The sequence below is a fragment of the Gymnodraco acuticeps genome, unplaced genomic scaffold (genome assembly GCF_902827175.1).
Source record: "Gymnodraco acuticeps unplaced genomic scaffold, fGymAcu1.1, whole genome shotgun sequence".
NCBI lineage: Eukaryota > Metazoa > Chordata > Actinopteri > Perciformes > Bathydraconidae > Gymnodraco > Gymnodraco acuticeps.
In genome coordinates this window covers 1,116,872-1,137,542 of record NW_022989861.1, presented here as the reverse complement: position 1 = coordinate 1,137,542, position 20,671 = coordinate 1,116,872, and the positions used below count along the sequence as shown (strand labels likewise).

General features: G+C 40.3%; 1 protein-coding gene across 4 annotated transcripts in view; it reads right to left on the bottom strand.

The window, feature by feature from the left end:
* The window catches only part of LOC117562904 (arginyl-tRNA--protein transferase 1), a 71,230-nt gene that overhangs the window by 34,638 nt on the left and 15,921 nt on the right, over window positions 1-20,671 (bottom strand). Inside the window, exons 6-9 of one of the 4 annotated variants that reach the window (XM_034240897.1) lie at window positions 19,680-19,885; window positions 16,680-16,808; window positions 14,525-14,653; window positions 6,449-6,481 (exon numbers count right to left, since the gene is read on the bottom strand). In XM_034240897.1, coding sequence (XP_034096788.1) covers window positions 6,449-6,481; window positions 14,525-14,653; window positions 16,680-16,808; window positions 19,680-19,885 — 497 coding nt within the window. The remainder of the gene's footprint in view (window positions 1-6,448; window positions 6,482-14,524; window positions 14,654-16,679; window positions 16,809-19,679; window positions 19,886-20,671) is intronic. The other 3 variants (XM_034240865.1, XM_034240875.1, XM_034240886.1) reach the window with 3 other exon arrangements.

Below are 20,671 nucleotides of genomic sequence, written 5' to 3'. Positions count from 1 at the left end.
CCCTGCAGCCCCAAATCGCTCTCATATGGCCTCAAATACAGGGTGGTGTGGGCAGGGTGCACGTCTGGACAAAGTGGGGAGGTGGTATACTGCATGTTTGGTTTCCACCATTTAAAATCTTCAGAATCTGTAACCTAGTATGCAATACTGAAACTTTTCTTGGACTGTTCAAAGTTGATAGAATGTGTTGATTTACTTATTTTAGCTAATTCTACCTCAATATTGCTATTAAGGTGAGTTCAGGCAAAGACGTGAATAGACACAAATGTCCTCAGGGCCAAGTGAAAAGACACAAATACAGTTGAGTTCAAAAGTTTCAACTTCAGATAAAAAAAACGTGACCAAAGCGGTTGTTTAAAAAAAAAAATCCAAGGGCAGATTGGAGAAAGACTTGGCTTGTGCCAAGAAGATGTGGCAGATATTAGTTGAAGAATAGATTTTTGAATATGGCTTTGGATTTATTCCATCTCCTCACAACAATAGTCACAAGGTATTTGGTATGAGACTGGTTTCATTTACGGTGACTTACTTGTTTTTCAGGAAATGTTGCTATTGATCCTCATGTGTTTTTATTTATCGTATTTATTTGTACTTTTTCTTGTATTATTATTTCCACCAGGCTCAACCATGTGGGGAGAATTAGTTTGTGTGTCTGCAGCTCATCTCGCATCCAATTGGACACATCATTCTAATATTTTATGTGCATATTGGGTGAATCATCCATTTTGAAAATCCCATTTTATTGAGTGTTTTATACCATTATTAACTGCTGACTTCTCACTCCTTTTAACCGGCCAATCGGGCTGCAAGAGATCAACAATTGCTTCAGAAGCAAAAGGACTTTCCAAACATCAACTAGGCTAAAAACAAACCTTATCTAGTTTGTTGAGGGCTAAATATATATATCAGTCGAAAATAAGGGTTTACAGTGTTACCACTTTGTGCAACATCAAGGTTGTTAGTGCTACAGTAAAGAAGCAATGACGCTCCAGTGATTCTGGCACTGACTCACAACAGATGTTGAACTCACATATTTCAAAGTCTCTCCTTCTTTCACTCACAAATGTCATGCACTCACAACAGCAAATGAACACAGAACCCGGTATGAAAGGCTGCAGGTGTAGCATATGAGCAACACTATCATGTGCATGTCAGAATGCACATATATGCACATTTGTTTTAGCACTTAAGTCCCTGACAGAGCTGTCCTGTTGTTTAACTCTTTTCCGTTTTCAGCTTACAGCTGACCCAGCTAGCAGGGAACATTCTCACAACTTTGGCTAACGTTACCTACAGGTTCTGATAACGTTTTAAAGAAAACGTTTGAATCTTTTGGGGATGTTTATCATTTTAAATAATGTTCCTATAAGGTTTAAGGTTAACTAAGACATAACGTTTTAACTGCAACATTCAGAGGATGTTTTGAGGATGTTATTAAGGCCTGAGATGACAGAAAGATTTGTATAAAACGTTCCTGGGATGCGAAATATTAACATGGTCATCGTCAACGTCAGATTTATTTGTAGAGCGCTTTAAAAAACAAACCAGGTTTGTGCCAAAGTGCTTTACAACAAACAGAATTGAGCAGAAGTTGTCATAAAACACAAGTTGTTGCATTTGTTTGAAAGGATGTTTTAAAAAATCTGATGTCACCACATTTTCCTTCTGAAAAAAACAAGCAAGCACGTAATTCATGATAAGCTGTAAGCAGATATTGCATGTTTGCGGTGGCATGTGTGAGTTCCCAGCTAGACGTTTTTGGTTCTAAAAACATTCTGAGAATGTTACCATTCATTGTTCGAGGAATGTTTTCCGCGGGACGTTATATTTTGTTTCCCAGAATGTTCTTCTGAAAGGCTGTGTGTGGTTTGTGAGGGCTGCGTATAAACAGTGTCCACTGTTTATGCATAGTGGATGGAAATCGTAATAGCACCCTTTAGATTTGAGACCGACAGACATACTGTATAGAAGAATGGACCGACTGTCACTGCCCGTCCCTGAAACCCCTGTTAGTGTTTGTTTCTACTGTGTGTCTCTCTCTATCTCTCCCGTGAACGGTTTGTTGCGTGCCGCTCTAGCTTTTTGCCAGCAGATTTATTTGACAACTTTGCCTGCTTATACTTCACACTCATTATTGTGTCTCTCCCAGGAGGAATCCAAGGCCTTCCACACTCCCAAGACCAGCCATGCCTCTCCACCCTGGAACAACTGTTTCCCACTGCCGCCATAACCAACCTCCACTCCCAGCTCCCCTTTTCTGATAAACAAATGTTACGCTCACCAGCTGATTGCGAGTCTAATTCTGGGTCCCCTCCAGTACATGTGACACCGACAGTGACTTGTACTAGCTGCAGGTCGCAGCTTTTTCTTTTTTTTAAAAAGAGACTTCTGATAAATCAGTACGATAAAGCACGTGATCCTACTCTAAAATAATAACATTCTGGCAACATAAAAAAATCTAACTTGCAGCTGAAAACGTTTTAAGAATAGTAGGGCATAATGTTCTAACAATGTTATCAAAAACATTTAAAAAAGGTTATTACCAAGCATTTTAAGATTTTTTTTAGAGAACGTTATCCTACCTTTCAGAAGAACATTCTGGGAACACTTGCAGCTGAAAACACGTTATGCCCTGAGCCTATTTTTCAGGTGTCAGGCTCGAAAATGTCATTCCCAGAACAAAATGACTATATCTTCACTTCTAAAAAGGGGTAAATGAATCATCTTTGTTCTCAAAGCAATGATACACCTGTGAGTTGGATGTAGAAAAGTCAGAATCAATACTTTTTTTATTTTAAAGTAAATTCAGATTGAACATAGTAAAAAAATAGTACTGTCCGTCCAAAAAAAATACATTACTTATAGTGAAAACCACCTTGAATGATGGGTTAGTAGACTAAAAGTTTTAGGAATCCAAACTATAACATATAAGTACCCTGTATCAAGATTGATGCAAAACAAGTGAAGTTTGACCTTTTTAGAGAGATTTAGAGAAAAAACCCACTTCTGGGATCATTTGGGTGCATTTTCCATATCTCTGGAACCCACCGGTCGATTTTGATGATTGACACCTCCTTTTAACCGTTAGAGCCAATAGAATCGAGGGGAAGTTCCTAAAAATCCATCTAAACATTACCCATTGGGGAATAGAGTGATGCGCAGCCAGAATGCCCAAAACCGGAAGCTGTCATACACTCTCGTAGCTATCATAGCAGCTATACATGAAAACTCGGTTTTTGCCATAAATATGACGATGGATTATCAGTAATCATTTCAAAGTGACACAGACACATTGGACTAACCTTCAGCAGCGTTTTTATCATTTTAATGCCATTGAACACAACTTTTGATCAGAACAACAGCAAAGGTAAGACTATTTGCCGTTTTTGCTCCGTAAAGCTACGTGGTGTGATGTCTGGGTTTGATCGCACAGTGATGATACTAATACTTTTAGAATCTGTGGAATCTCAGCTTTAAATCTGATATCTTGTTTGTGCAGATCCGATAAGTGATTAAGTATTTCTACCGTGAGTTCTGCGCTAAGTGCGTTAGCATTTTTTACACTCAGGGCTCATTTAGATGCTTCTTGTGGGCTTGTTTTGTTTCGGTAAAAATGGTTCGTATCGTCAGTTAGCTGAGTTTCTTCCCGTTAAGTGGGTATGACACATTAATAGGTTGTTAAATGTTAAGAAGCCCTGAGACACAGTTTCGTGAAGAAAAAAAAACCTGCAGCCCCCCACAGGTTAAGAATAGTAGTTCGAACAATGTTATCAAAAACAGCTTAAGAATGTTTTTAGAGAACGTTATCCTAGCTTTCAGAAGAACATTCTGGGAACCAAAATAAAACTTCCCGCTGAAAACATTCCTCGAACAATGAATGGTAACATTCTCAGAATGTTTTTAGAACCAAACATTTCTAGCTGGGGAGGCATGTGTGTTCACAGTGATGTATGTCAGCTGGTTCTCTCCCTGGTGATGTGTTTCTCTATTTCTCAGAGAAAGAGAGAAACACCAAATCACAGAAGGACAGAGGGAGAAAAAACTGAGAGCCGTGGCCATAAAAAAGGTAGTGAGTAATTGGCCAACAGCCCTGTTAATGAGTGTTTGCCCCTTGGTTAGGCACATTAGGAGCTGTAAAGAAAAATAAATAGAAACAGAATGAGTGCACGATCCCCCACACAGCCTATAAAAGCTAAAGTTTGTCCAGCACAGCTCTGCCACTGAGGCCTCACTGAGGCAGGGACAGACACCTGCATGACTGCTGCTCATCATGTTTGCATGTATACGAGCCACTGTTTATCAGAATGCACAAATATGTTTACATGTGGATTAAAACAATTAGGCTGTTCATTACCTCAGTTTCAGCATGACATCTCAGAATTGTATGGGAAATTAAACAAACAAGTCAGACAACGTGCATGCTAATTAGTTGGATTTGTAATTATGCCGTTTGCATACATTTGTATAAATGGAGGATTACATGTGAGCTGAACCACACAGTATAAAGGTCCATGTGGTGAGTGTGTGTTTGTGTATTTTAATAGCGTTCTGATTGGAGACAGATGAGGCCGACATGCACAGGTAGCGCAGAAAGCCACACATAATCCCTCTGAAAAGGAGAGTGTTTGGAGAGAGACAGGAGAAGACAGAGAGGAAGATCAGAGAAAGGAATAAAAACCCTTTGGACGAGAGGATGCCAAACGAATGAAGAAGAGGAAGGGATGGCGAAGGAAGATATGTGAGGCAGTGTGCCACATTATGTGTGTGTGTGCAGAAGTGTGTAATTCAGAGTGCCAGGCCGCCAGCCTTGACGAGGTGATAAAAGCTTGTTTCCTATAAACACTAATGATGTTCATTAGTGGAGACCTTAGGGGGCCCACAGAGCAACACCGAGTGACTGTTATTGTGTGTCCGTCAGTTTGTGTGTGCTCCTCGCCCTCAGTCCTATTAAAGTGGCTGGTATAAGTGCCCATCCTGGGTCTAATTAAGTGTGTAATTGTTCTGACCCAACAGGTCCAATGGTGTTTCTAAAGGCTGCAGCTCAAAAAGCCTGCTAAGAAGGGATTTACTCCGATCAATCCTTATTCTGTCGATCTGCAGCTTGAATGGCCATCAATCTAAAATATAGCAAAATCTATGCCAGTCAAATTTACATGCACTGTTTTTTTTATGTCTAGCACAGCGGCAGAGCTTGTCTCTCTCGAATACATTTGCTTGAGTTAGAGATTGAGAAAATCCTATAACCCAAATGGAGTTATAGTTATTTCAATAGAGATACTACATTTTATAAAGAGAGAAGGACAATGGATGACAGGTGCAGGCGCTACAACTGCCCAAAACACAAGGAAAATGTCAATCATAATATAAAAGCACAAATGTGCCAAAACACATGCATCCTCACCAACTCTCTTTAGAAAACAGGAACCAACTTGATGAAACGTGCAGCGTTTAATAAAAAAATTACTTTTATTGCCTTATTTAAACAATGTTATCACATGATTCCTTCCGATAGTATTGCAGATTTGCTAGCTAGCTAACCTAGCAAATCTCCTGATGGAAGTGTTTTGGGCCAGTGTAACGCATTTGCACCTGTCAGCCACCGTAGAAGTAACGGAAATGGTAGTGTTTTCTGTTAATTACAATTATTTTGAATAAATAAAATAACACTCTAGTATACTGCTATGTGTTCAGTGAGGCCTTGCTGCTTCCACATCCAACTCAGCGATCACAGAGAATACCATAGCTTAACACTGAATCCTTTTCCAAATGCCATCAATATCCATCATATTTGAAGCATCTAAAAAAAAGCATCTAATCAGCCAATGGATTTCATTCAAGATTGTATCAATGCACCAGGAGACAATAGACATTTCCCATGATGCCTAAACAATAACTTGTTTTTGTAACCATATGTTACTGTAGGTCCCTAATTGAAGTCCACAAAGCTGTCTCATCAAACACATATCTGTAATATGAAGAGCAGTAGTGTGTCCCATTCTGTGAATGCCAGAGGAAAGTCTCTGGTGCTCACAACGCAATCTGGACACCACATTTTTCTATTTTCTTCCCTCAACACCCCCTTTCTCTTGGACAGGACTAAATTAAAACCCCTCTGATATGAAACAAAAACCTCTTCCTGAATCCCTTAACCCCCCTCCAATCCAGCTGGAGGGCTCTTGAAGAGCGAGAGCAAAGGTGGTCGGGTAGGTATGTGCTGGAGGAGAGGAACTAAGTGAACCTTCGTGTCCTTTGAGCGTGTTTGATGGAGAACTAAATACTGAAAGTGGACATTTTTCCAAACATTATCATCATCACCATGACAGTAATTTCACCGGGAGGACATTTTCGGTGCTGTTAAATCATTACAGGTAGTAACACATATGGATGAAGGGAGACATTTTAAAAGGTGGTTTTATTAAACTGTCAACAGGCCAAAGGAAATACATACCTCTAGTGGTGAATCACAGAGAAATCTCCGGAACTGTGGAGTGAGGCAGGGGGGGGGAACAGAGAGAAAAATAGTTAGTATTCTGGGTCACCAACTCTCTTGAAAAAGCAGAAATGAAAACCATACATGTCTCCCTGGCTCGCCTATATAGTTTATGTCTCTCTCTTTTCTCCTAACCGAGGTGTCACATATCATATGCAGCCCCCCCCCCCCTCATTCACAAAAGGGACATGAAAAGGAAAATTGTATTTACACAAATGAAAACATTTAGCCTATCAAGGGAAACACACAGTCCGGAGAGGACATAGTGACAACTTAAATAATAAGAGCTGCCGTCAAAATAGCATTCCCCTGAACACACTTTTAAATGCGCATGAGATATCAATTACTTGGGGGACTTTAGAAACTTTAAATCTTTCTTCCATTCTCTCTACTATTTCCTCCTCCTTTTTTACCACCAAGGTAGAGAGCAGTGTGTTTACAGACAAGCAGTACTGGAAGACAAACGGGGCATACCTCCATGTCTAGGGCCAAAATCGACGCATAATGAGAACCAGCTCGGCCACAGTGGAGCAGTGATGGACAGCTTTTGGTTTATTCGCTCTATCTCACCCTCATGCACCGCACCACAGTTTCAAGTTCATATTTCACAGGAAAAATGTTTCACAGCTGTGTCTTTCAATTGCAGAGATGTTCAACCTTTTTGTTCCTCTCTCTGGTGAGCAGGACAGGAGTCTAGAATAGCAAGTATCATAAACGTAGGATGGAGAGGTTTCAGAATAACTAACTAAACAAGAGGGTATGAGTTATGTTTAGGGCTGGTACTGATTTTAGGTTATCAAAAAGTCACGGGACAGGGGGCCGCTGATTGGGGCATTTAGCCACACACAGAATACACAGTATGTAGATGCACGTAATGTGGAACCAAATTTCAAAACCACAAGTTCCACTCAGAAACGTTTTAGCTGTACGCCGTTGGCAACATATGCTAATTAGCATAATAAGCAGATTGTCGAACAGATTTCAGTGTAAACCACTTGAACTGGAAGACCCACCAAGTGTCTCCTGGTCATCTACAACGTAGAAACACAATGCTTACGAACATTCAACCGCATCAACCAGATGTTTCGACTGACAGATGTTCGGTTGAGGTAACAACTAACTGAAGTCCAAATTCTGCTGCTCTCAAGAAGCCTTTAGACACCAAAGAAGATAAAACAATCCAATAACTAATCAACATTTACTACTTGAAAATAATTAAACACACTGTTTTATAGTTTGTAGTTCGTTATTCCATGTCTGGGTATTTTTCAATGTAGTTGCATAAGAAAAGCCTCTCAGTGTTATAGCTTATTGTGACCTGTTGACTTTTGGGATATAGTTTGTTCGGTGTTCTTCAGTGAAATACAGAATGATGTGAAAAGTTACTTATTTTAATTATAGATGTAGGTTAGCAAGGTTAGCAGTGGGCGAAATGCTTAAAAAGCGTTTTGTTCAAAGTAAATTCAAAGGAACAGATCTTTAAGCATTTGTTCTTTCCTAAAGACAGTGCGTCTGTAGGAAAGAACAAATGCTTAAAGATCTGTTCCTTTGAATTTACTTTGAACAAAACATGAGCTGCCATTCTCAAACCGGGTCAAGAACAGAATGGTGATTTTTGTGTACTTTTACAGGCTAAATGATGCTGGTACATTAAGACTCCTTAATAATGCAGTTTGTTTTGGCTAGTTTAGTTCCTCAATTGAACCGTGTCTCTCGGCTAACAAGCGTCTCTGCCCTTCATGACCTAAGACTAGACTCTCACATAGGTCTTGGTCAATAAATGGATTCATCAGAGTAATTCTGTACACAGCTCTGTACAGCCCAATACTGGGACAGAAAATATGTCTCCCATTCTTATCAAAACTAATAAGTTACACAAGTAACTGGAAAACCCACAACCACCTTTTCTTTTTGTTTGTTTCTATGAAGACAGTAGTAAAGCTAGTAATAGCACAGCCTGCTGAAGGCAGGGTTCATTGGGTGGGACAGTCATAGCTTAAGTGCAACTCAAAGTCCTGCCAGTATCCTGCACTCATCCAAAAAAAGAGTGTGATTCTCTGTGTGCCTGCCACAGCTGACGTGTGTGTTGATGACACCAACGCGGTGTTCTCTAACACGGGGACATTTTGGCAGAGCAGGGCTAACAAATGATGCACTGTCATCTGTCATTTCTATTTTACCTCTGCCTGAAGCAAACTGTTTTGCTCCCTTCAAACTCGCCCACTTGAGTTGGATTCTTGTCATAAAAATGACTAAATCCACAAATTATTAGTGAAGCACCAGTCAGGAAAATAAGTAAATCTATTAGACATGAGGCTCGAGAAGGAAGACAGCTAGTGTACAGAACTGAACAAACACATAACTGAAAAATGCACTTCTTGCTGCGAGCTGTTGTTGTGAGCTATAAAAGACTCACAAACTGTGCACCCTGCAGAGCTGAACACTTCAGCAAGATGCAACGCACAGTTCTGCTTTTACCAGACTAAACCTCACACCGGGAGAGGAGGGGGGGATAGACAGAATGGCTCAAATACAACAATATGTAATAAAATGTAATTTGTACCTTTACATTCTGCTGCTCTAGGCAATAAGGGCCATGTGCACTTGCAAAGTATCACTTGAAATTACTGCAACCCCCATTGAGCCAAGATAACTTTAAGTAGCAGTAGATGGCAACTCTACAAATACTACTTAATAACATGGTAATAGTGGAGTCATATTTTAATATGAAATAGGGACAAGTAAAGGAAAACCATGCAATTACCAAAGTAATAACCGGGTAATATCGTCCTATTTATGATACGTAATTTCGGTAATATAAGCCCAATATCAGGAAAGCTCAAATATGCAAATATATTCCTAATTTGGGTTTCCAATGTTTATTTACTCTTTGGATTTTTAAGGTATAAGTGTGCCCTAATAGTAACCTTTTATATTGTGAAAACGTCAACCTATTTTTCCTCATTATTATCAGATTATTACCCCAATAATGTATGACCATATGCACAATATTAAACCAGTTTTTTGTTAGCAAGTTACCAAATTGTGACCAAAATACACTCTTACTAAATAGTATTAATTTTTGCTGTCATTAAAATAGTTTCTCATTATTACCCTTTATTTTTGGCATCCAAATAATTCTGTTAAATACATTTAACTAATAACAACCGGATAAATCCATACTTAACACCAGGCTACTCCCTTGTTATTAATCTTGTAAATCATTGTTGCTATTAAATATTACCTTGTTATTGTCAAACTACTACTATTTCAATGTTATAAACAAGCTCAAATGTAAAGAGCTAATATTATTTTTATTTAAATGTATTCTAATTCTATACTGCTAAACAGCATTTTCTACACATTTAAATTACAATTGCATTCGTTTTAGATACCACTTCCAAGTGCGATCAACGAGGAATATGCAAACCTAAAAACTATATTAGCTTTCAATTAGCCAACCAATTTAACAACGGACTGGCTTAAAATGAAGAAACCTACAAACAGATATTAGAAGGGTATTTTGTATTGTTTTATTAGCTAAGGTGCAGTCGGAACAGGTGGGTCTTCAGTCTGTAACTGATGATGATGTGGGACTTTCTGCTGGACTGACTTTCAATGCTCAATGTGGAAAGACTGTAGAAACTACATGTGTTCTGTTGATAATGATCTTTCTCGTGCAAAACAATGCTTATCATGTTCCCCACCTGTGTGTCCAAGCCAGTAAAGAAGTGTATTTTTCCTCTACTAACTTGACTACTGCATTGCCAATTGAACAAATGACCAACAGCAAAGACTCCCAATTTGTGCAATATTGCCTAAGGGCACAAATGAAACTTTAGTTTAAACCTTACAAATAAAACTAAATGGTTTACGAAACAACAGCTGCAGTTATTACATGACATCATTTATAGAGCCAATGCTACGACAATTGACCTTGTATTAAAATGCTATTCGATTAGCCAATGGAAAGTGAGAACTCTTTCACATTAGAGCCCGTTAATGAATGCAAATGCATTCTTGGATGTGGGAAATCATACCAAGGAGCCGAGGAGCAGCTTTCCACTGCTGTGTAAACTTAATTGGCTGGGTGAGGCCGCTCTCCTGGAGCCTGGCAGGACTGACTCCTCTCTAGCCACTGACACTCAACAGACCACCAGGCTGACACGGACACAATCAAAAAGCCAAAAGTAATTAACACACACAGACCGGGCAGGAGATAGTCAGTCTAATGTGTAAGCGCAGTCACTCGGGCATGAAGGCAGCAAGGGTACAAACATGTGAATACAATCCCAGCTTCCTCTCTGTATCTCTAATACAACAACACACATGCCGGTAAACAGAGCCGTGTCCATGTTGCCCTCTGGAACGTTCTCATGTGCAACACATGGAGTCCATCACTTCCTCTCTAACTCTCCCTTTCCTATAGTAAACACTCATCTGTGTACCATTAGAAGGGCAAGCAGCCGTTTTGAAAGCACGCACACACACAAGCTATCGCGTCTTCCATCACACACATAGTTACATTAGACACACGCATCTGCTTAAGACTAATTGCTACTTAGACCTCTAGTCATTGTGCTCCTTACTCGCTCGATTTGCTGTACTTATTTTAGCAACATTTTACTGTTACTGTATGAACTCTTCACGTTAAAAAAAAAGTCTTTCTCTGTCCTAGCCAAACATTTGCTGACTAGATAATGGTTTAGTTAAGTGTGCAGCAGAGAAGCTCCAGAAACCTAGCTGCAAATCACAGATTAATAGACAAAATGCTATGTGCTCTGATATAAGACATCTTTTGTATTGTACATATTTATGTTGCAATTGGTTTATGAACCAATCTGAGCCAAAAGCTATTTTCTTCATTCCTTTTTTCAAGTTAATTTGTTGCCATTTAGCAGATTTTTCCATATACTTTTTTTTCTTTTCGCATTTCTTGGTTAAGGTCCTGGCCTTCAAGAAGAGTAAATACAGATTTAACAGAATTTGTTTTCTTCAAAATGAATGCCACATGTGCAGGAACTCAGAGTCACGGCTCAGCAAAACAGTTAAGACCAGTAAGTGTGAGTTAGAGTGTGCGCGTGTGTATATGCACGTGTATGTCTAAATAATTGTGCTGCAACTCTGTCAGGAAAACCATGATTGGATGTGGAAGAAATCATGTCTGGCTCCTTTCCAGTCATGGTATGACAGGAAATGCTTACACCCTTAAACAAACAAAGCCATTCCCCTCTAGGACATTGTACTATCTAATAGTAGTACAATTTTGACAATTTTGGCAACACACACACACACACACACACACACACACACACACACACACACACACACACACACACACACACACACACACACACACACACACACACACACACACACACACACACACACACACACACACACACACACACACACACACACACACACACACACACACACACACACACCAACACACACACACACACACACACACACACACACACACACACACACACACACACACACACCACACACACACACACACACACACACACACACACACACACACACACACACACACACACACACACCACACACACACACACACACACACACACACACACACACACACACACACACCACACACACACACACACACACACACACACACACACACCACACACACACACACACACACACACACACACACACACACACACCGCCTGGCTCTGAGCCAGGATGGCGGTATTCCACACTCAGCCCCTAGGTAATACTTTAATGGATTAATAAATACCTCCACAGATCCTAAATGACTCAACTTCTCGGTAGCAGCAGCAGGCATAAAATGGCATGACACCAACATGTGCCATCACCACATCAACAATGTGTTTCTCATTTCTTTATAGGGCCACAGGACAATAGGGGAGCTCTGAGCTTCTGGGAAAACAACTGGAGAGTTAACCAGAAGCTTGACGTGGAACAAAATAAAAATCAGTAGTGTTTAGCACTGTGGGCTCAGGAGAGGTTGTCACAGTGAGTCCAATTTAGGGAAGTTGCCTATAATGAAGTTAGATTAACTTAAATTGGAACAATTAGAGATGACTACGCACAAATAAACCTCAGAGGAATGAGACAAATCCAATGAAGGGACAGCATGGCATCACCAATTCTGGCATTAATGAGACAACAGCAGCCATTATTCAAAGCTGCCAATCCAAGGAGGCTGGAGCGTTGTGGAGTCGTCTCTGTGTCTGTCAAAATATAAATAGTGTAAAAAATGTAGAATATTGCTATGTAGCACAGAAAATGTGTGAATGTATAACCCTGCTTACACTTGGTTTTAATAGACATCTTGGGCGATGGGAAGTGGACAGCGCTAAACGACCACTCACACATTTTGTAATTTGATTGCTCAAACCTCTTGCCCATGTGGTTTGGAACGCATTTAACAACTTTTTTTTCATAATTTAAAAGCTGATCCTCCTTATTTTCATCTTCAGTTGGTTTTCAAATCACTGATTTTGTCAATGATGAATTTCTGAAAACCCATTGAGAGTTATTATGAGTGCGTAAAACACATTTGGCTATTTTGTTTTTGTGGAATATGTCAGGCAATACACCCAGCCTGTTTTGATTTGATTCTTCTTTAATTGCTGCGGTTAAAAACAAATGATGTATGTGTTTATTGACATATAGCATGGGGTAGTTAGATCCAATCACAGCAGGTCACCCTGTGGAGATGCATTATATTGCCAGGTGTGAACAGACGTACTAAGAGCTGTCCAATTGTGACCAAATCCCTCAGCTTATAACCAGGCGTGACTATGGCTTATGAATTGTACACACAATCATCTTTATAAAAGCGTCCGAATAAAAAATATTCAAGCACTTGTTATACAATTCCCTATGGTGGGGCTGCCAAGTTGAATTACAATGAAAGGCCTTTAAACGTAATTAACCCAACCGTATTTCACTCTGTGCTTAACACTACATTCAGTCAGTATCCAACCTGGAAAGTCCATCATTAAAAAGAAAAATCTTTATGATCTGGTAAACCCAACAGACAGACGATTTGTTTACGGAGCCTCACACCTTTTCGTTTTTTAATACAAAAATGTAATTATTCTGCTAGTTCTTGAACCCATCTGATCCCGGTACAGTTATAAACCGGAGCCGAAGCGCACACAAACACACACGTTCCCTTTAATAGAGCTGGTGTTATTATGGCATTAGGAAAGAATCTGCCACGGTCTGCCCAATCCGACAGCTTTTATTATTTATTAATTACCTTACTTTTACAAGCTGGAGAACTCAGTAATTTACGGAGGCCTGCTGGCAGGAGGGTGGAGGAGGAGGTTGTTTTTCCAGCCCTGAGGGACAAAAGGCCCTCTCAGGATAGTGAGAATGTCCAGCACCTCTGCATCCTGACTAGACTTTATTTTCTTCTCTTTTAACATGTAAAAGTGGAGAAATGGAGGTGTTTTATAGTGCAATTAACTGTGCATTAAAATTCATTTTTAAACTATTAATCTATACCTGGTTACTGTTTCCCATTTCCATTCATTACTAGACAATACTTCTCTTTCACTGCAAAAACTACTGAACTCTGTCTCTCTTTCCTTCGTAGAGTCTCAAGTTACAGCTTTCCCCTTCCATGTGCAAAACAAAGTTTTAATCGTCAAAATTATTAATCGTGGGATCAATGAATGCTACAATTCTCCCAAGTGAACGCACACTGCTCATGTAAAGGACTGGGAGTTGTTGATGGCCTTCATCATCAATTAAAATAATGATTTAGCTTCCAAACTATGATTTACTTTCATTATCAATGAATCCATCATTTTTTAAAACAGTTTTTCAATAAGGATATTCATTTTAATGTTGAAAATCCCAGAATATATTGAAAAAAAAGGGGAAAAAATCAAAGAGAACAGTCAAAAATATCGAGAACTAATTTTAAAAAACGACACAACAGGACAGCAGCAAGATGCTGAAACAAGCGTGTGCAGCAGTGCCCTACCGTACAGAAGGTGCAGAACAATAATCATGCAGTACCTCGCTTTCACTACATGCGCTGAGGTCATCACCATGAATGGCCATCTGGTAGCGGGCGTACAGCGCCACCGACTGTTGATAGGACGCTGCGAACTGAGGGTCCTCAAAGTTGACCGGCACTAGCCTCACCTTCAAGCACAGGGTGTGGAGGGAGGATTTATAAAGGTTGACAATCAAATCAAAGACGGTTAGAAAGAAAAAGGAAGAGGAGGAAGCATGGGTGCTTTGGAGGAATTGACAGTGCAGGACTCAACAATAGAAGCTTTAAACAGTGTTATACAAGTGTTTTGGCATCATAGGGTACACGTCAGTCTCCCAGACCCCGAAGCCAGAAGCTAATACAGCAGGTCTGTTTTGAGTTGTTTTGGGTATTTATCAGATTGTTCTGCAAAATGAACACACAGAGCGAGAAAACAACAGGATTCTAGGAGACTGAAAGTGGGTTTTTGAAGTAATAAAAGGACTTGAGGATGAGGCTAGTGCATATTAATAAGGGGGAGTGGTGATTCAAGGTTCAACACATTGTCGGCGCGCGTGTAAAGTCCGGGGAAGCAGAGAATCCAACATTGTGTCGCAATGAATCATGTCAGAAAGACATATATACAATCTTGCAGCTCTACAGACTCCTCTCGAGAAGATAAACAAGGTTAAAACAGACGCGGCACGCACAAAGACAATTAGAATCTCATCATCACTGCATAATCCTCAAACGCAATTCCAGTTCAGACACAGGGAACTATGGTGATGGTGAAGTGATGGGGGCGAAGACGAGGTAAATGTGTGAAGGTCGAGAGGGTTCAGCTGACAAACTGCCCCCCCCCCCCCTTACACCGAAAACAGCTCAAGACTGAAGACCTGGCTGACTGAGGGCCAACTCAGACACCTGGAGAAACACTGCTCTCAACCATGGCGTATGGAAACATTCCCCCCCCCCCCCCCCCCATTTCCTCTCCCTTTCATTCACGCTTCTATATACATAGTCATTTAAATACCGACATGTTAATTTAGTTTTTTATGAAATCACAGAGACTTTCTAACTGCCTTTCGGTTTGTTGTTGCAATGTTTTTGCATGAATAGTTCATTTACTACAATCTATGTCCCGTGTCAGAGTTTGAAGATATATACGGAACATTTATGACTGCTCCTTATGATTTAAACATGTGAAATGGGTTAAATGTTTGACATTTCTTTTTAAATGCAAATAATAGCCACTACAAACTTTAAGGGTAACTTTGGTATTGGTTTGGAACTGGTCCAATGTACAGTAGTAATAATAGTCCTTATACGTTTAATACAAATGCTTGTTCTTGCCACTGACAGCTCAAAGTGTTATTAGAAGTGTCTGACAACATTATGGAAAGGATCGCACAACCTTTTGTTTTGTATAGCTAGATCAGGTTTGTTTGTTATTGTGTCACGTGACCTGATGCTAGATGGTGGAAAGGTGAGGGAAAGTTAGAGATATGAGTGCCGGTGTTGTCAGAGTTGGGTGTTGGATTATAGAAAAAGTAGTGTAACCCTAAAGATTTATAATGGGGAGTATTGAGCTGATTTAGATTGTGTGGATGCAGCTTATGAGTTCAGAGCAAGTTTTGGTTAGACAGGATCAAGAACAACTCTTTATTTCTCTGTAAGGTCCTTTCCATAATGTTGTCAGACAAACAATCTGAGCCTGCACCGGCAAAAATGTAACTGTTTTAGTGGATGTACAGTGACGCTGCCCTTTTGCGGCCATCTCAGTTGTTACTCGTCAAATTTCAAACTGGTGTCCAAATTAGTCATATAGACACAACAACTTGGGTCGAAAAATACTAAAGTTACCCTTTAAGGTATAAACAATGTTTTACTATTTTGGTAAATAATAATGACTAATAATAATTTTTAAAAATTAAAACTACTGCTTTTGTTGCATTCTTTCAAATAAAACAATATAAGCACTTAAAATAAGGAAATCATTGAAGAAATTATAAACTTTAGACCATTATATGATGAAAAAATAAATCTAGGTTAAAATATTCATAAGAGATTAGACCAAGGTAAAAATCCTTTTGATGTCCCTGTAGGTGCCCAAACTTGTAGACCCTGTCCCTCCCTCCCTCCCTCCCTCCCTCTGTACCCCTAGAGCAGGTCGACCTATACCCCCCACCCTCTGACCTGGCTCTCGGAGGGTTTGTCAGGAGGGTCCTTGTGAATGGCCATCTGGTAGAGTTTGTACACCTGGTAGGAGGCGTCGAAAGAGGCTTTGAACTGCGGGCTAGGGGGATTGGCGCGCACTAGCCTCACCTTCAAAAAGAATACGGGCAGACAAAGGTTAACATCAAAATGGACAAAGTACAGAGAATGACATAAGTGGTGATTCAAATCCTTAACAAAGGGAAGAAATTGTCACAAATCAAAGAGGGAAGAAGAGCGAAAAGAGTGTGAAAGGAAAGAGGGACACACACACACCCTCTTAAATGGGTGACACGCCTATGAAGATTTTGAACCATCTTACAAATAAGATGAAAACGTTTTGTTATTTTCACCAATGGCAGCTGTTGGTAGCCTTAGCAGTAGCTTGACTGGAAAACAAGAATAATACAAAGAGGTTGTGTTGTGTCCATCTCCATAGAATAACAGCAGGTGTTCCTCCAAATAACTAAATAACAAGCAATCAAGTCAAAGAAAAATAAGGTAGAGCAGGAATAATCATGAGCCTTTTCTGTTTCCATCTTCTCTTCGTATTGTGTATTAAGGGCCATTTCCAGTGCTTCACCATGCCATCATATAAAGATAAATAACAATGTTCATTTTCACGAACATTCACAGCCCCACATTCTTTTTGCTGACCATGAGAAAAGTTCAGGGGAAACAAATCAGCTTTCATTTGTTGCTCTTGTTCATTGGTCATTGTTCAGTTAAGCTAGATTTCTAGTAGAGCTAGATTGATAAATATCAGCCAATATTATATTATTGTAGACCTACTTGGACATATTGGAAATGCAGCTAGATTTGAGATCACTTAAAAACAGTGTCTTCTTCATTATAAAGTGTGTCCACCAGAGAGCACTGACACATTGACATTAAAACTGTCAAATGTCCCCGGCAGGATGTATCTTGGTCACAATGTCCATTATGTGTTATGCGTTATCATAATAATACAAATAGTATATCCGCTGATATATCGATCCAGAATTGTTTTAACTGCCAATTCATCACTATCAGTATCAAAGTATTGGACTTTAGTGTCTGAAATGAAAAGGGTCTGAATGTTGCGATTGTCAACCAAACTAAAAGAAGATTTCATCTTCTAAATCCCCCGGCCCTTTTTAATTAACAATCTCATGGTTGTGAAGCTTTTGTTGGCCACAGAGTATCTGCCATTTGAATCCCCTGGAGGGACAGGATAGAGGGAATTGAACCTGGGGTTTGTTTGAGTTGGACTAAAGTGGGTTTCTCTCATATGACTTGGCATCTATATCCTTTAGTGAAACATAAACGTTGGGCCTCTTACATAAAAGAACAGTGGTGGAGCTCAACCCTTTTAATTTCAATCTACATTGAGAGATATTTGGATAGGGTTAAAGCCCTTTGGTGAAACAATACAGCAGCAGAGAGTAGAGAGCATGGAAATTAAAATGTTAGCAATTCCCATAACAGACTTGAAATGTAACACCAACAGCCTGACTGCTTTATAAATAAAGGCTTTTTGTTTTACTTTCATTCAAATCAAAGATCATGGCGCATCAAAGCTTTAACCAATTATATGAACCTGGATCTCAAATACTTTACAGAACATCATTATAGATAGATACTATACTAGACATGTAAGCAATATTTTATTAATAAAACGTTTTTTTAATATGAGCACAGTGTGGAGACAGTAGAGAAGACTCTTTAGGAGATGAACAGTTCCACACCTTCCTGAGGTGCCTGGGGGGCTCTGAATCACGATCTCACACTGACCCCTAGTGGAGACTACTGGAACCACAGCTGCAGTTAAGACAAGCACTGAGGTAATAACAAATCCATTTGTTATGCATTTAAAATCATTTTTAATCTAATACACTTCCCCAAGCTCATAGACGCCAGGTTTTAACCATGGCAAGAGAGAAATTACTTGAAGCGAGCAGAGGTGAGTCTATGACAACACCAAAGGTGTAAGTGAGGCTGAATCAATCTGTGGACGTGCTGACCGCCCTAAACTGTAGATAACACACTGACCATGCATAAGTACTTTAATCAAACCAACTGTAAATAATCCAAACTATTCCTTTTAATGCTGTAGTGTAAACTTGGTTTTTCCTGTTACCGATTGTGACTTCCTGAAATCTTTAAACTTGTAGCAACAGTCAACGGTACAGAAGCCCAGGACTAAGAACCAGATTCACTCGACTGCTTATCCTCCAAATTGTCTGTTAGCCACAAAACAGATGCCGCTTAGCTGCATGTAATAAACAGCTAAATGGGTCAAATAGAGACATCTTCCAATTATTAGCCTTGTAAGACGTATAATTATCCTTCCTTTGCAAGGGACGACCGAGTGTTCATGCCCACTTAGTGAAATGGAACAATAATTGCTGGCAAAATAATGAATCCAATAGGAGAGAGCAGACTGGGGGGAGGTCTTGCGGGTGTAGTCTCGGAGGGCGGGGGGGGGGGCATGTAGACAAGAGACAGACACTGCCGGGTTCATCACAGCATCTGGCTCACATTTTGGTCAATACCAAGAATGACGTTACTCTACCAACCTCAGCTCGAGGCCTTCGCCAGGGATCTTTCTGCATCGTCATGCCCCCTGCCAAAAGTTCACTTCCATGTCTTCTCACAGCAGGAGCGGGGAGCTGTGGTTTTAATGTCATCAGCAGGGAAACGCGACCCAGTTTGTGTGGTGTGTGTCATTTGGTTGAATTAGATCTAGGAAGAGGTGGTTTTTCCACTCCGCTCTGGCCAGCTATCCTCTCCGCACACATAAACACATGGTGAAGTCACTGGAGCAGGGGGAGAGGGCTCTATGAAACCCAAAATCAAGATGACTGAATCCAAACATTTTGGATCGAGAGAGCTCAACTAAAAATGTTTCTAAATGAAAAGATGGAATCATCACAAAAGGCTAATGCTTATTCCAAGTCACATTAAAAAGAAAGAAAGCACCCACTCTAGATTTCTGCTTACCTCAAGGCAATGAGAAGAGTTGTCAGGCAGTGACTCATTGATGAAATCTTCCAGGGGTTTGGTCTGGGCCGCAGTGGGGGGGGAAGGAGAGACAATGGAGGGGACTCCATCAGCGTTTTGTCTAATCTGGTCTTTCTGAAGACGTCGCTCCTTTCTCAAGTCTTTGGCCTTCCGGCATGGCGGCCGGGCGGGATCAGCTCCGATTCCTGCACCCCAGGAGAAGAGAGTAAAGAAAAGGGGAGAAATGTCAAAGCTTTCCAAAAATGCTTGCTAGGTTGGGTGTTACAAAAACAGTTTTCTTTTTAATGCAAAAGACGTGGCCTTCGACGCACTTCAAGGTGAGAATATAGAATAAGGGGGAGTAATAACTAATAATTGAATCACTCCAAACTTCAGTTGGAAAGGTGGTAACTTCGGGCCGCTGCTATTGATGTGTCTCAAGTTTGATTTTGAGTGTCAGACCATGTTTCCGATGGATTTCTCCCGGCCCCTGTAAGCAAATGGGCTGCCATGTTTACTTTTACTCCCTGCCTGAGAGGCCAGTCTCAACAGAAAGGCTGATGGAAGTCATTTTCTTGTTTCCCTGCCCCACTAGTCTCTACATTACATCATTGCTTAGGAAGCTATAAAACAATATGACCTGTTAGCCCAAAGGATTAGCAGCTAGCTAGTGTGTATTTATAAAGAAACAGAAGAAGGAGAAGCCATCATGAATCCAAGGGTGTTTCTTTCTTATGACTACACTGACCAAGATAACAGAGCTTGATGAGCGCAGGACACACACACTGGTGACACACACACACAAGACTAACATGAATATTCTCTGAAGAAACTGAATCTCTCCCCGTTTCCCTCTCTCTGTCCCCCTCTTCATCCTTCTTCTTCTGCTCCTCCTCCACCACCACAGCCTCCTCCTGGGCTCCTTCCAAGCCCCCTCCAGCTCTCCGGGCATCCCATGTCAACAGTTTACACGCCCACATCCTGTTTGGAGC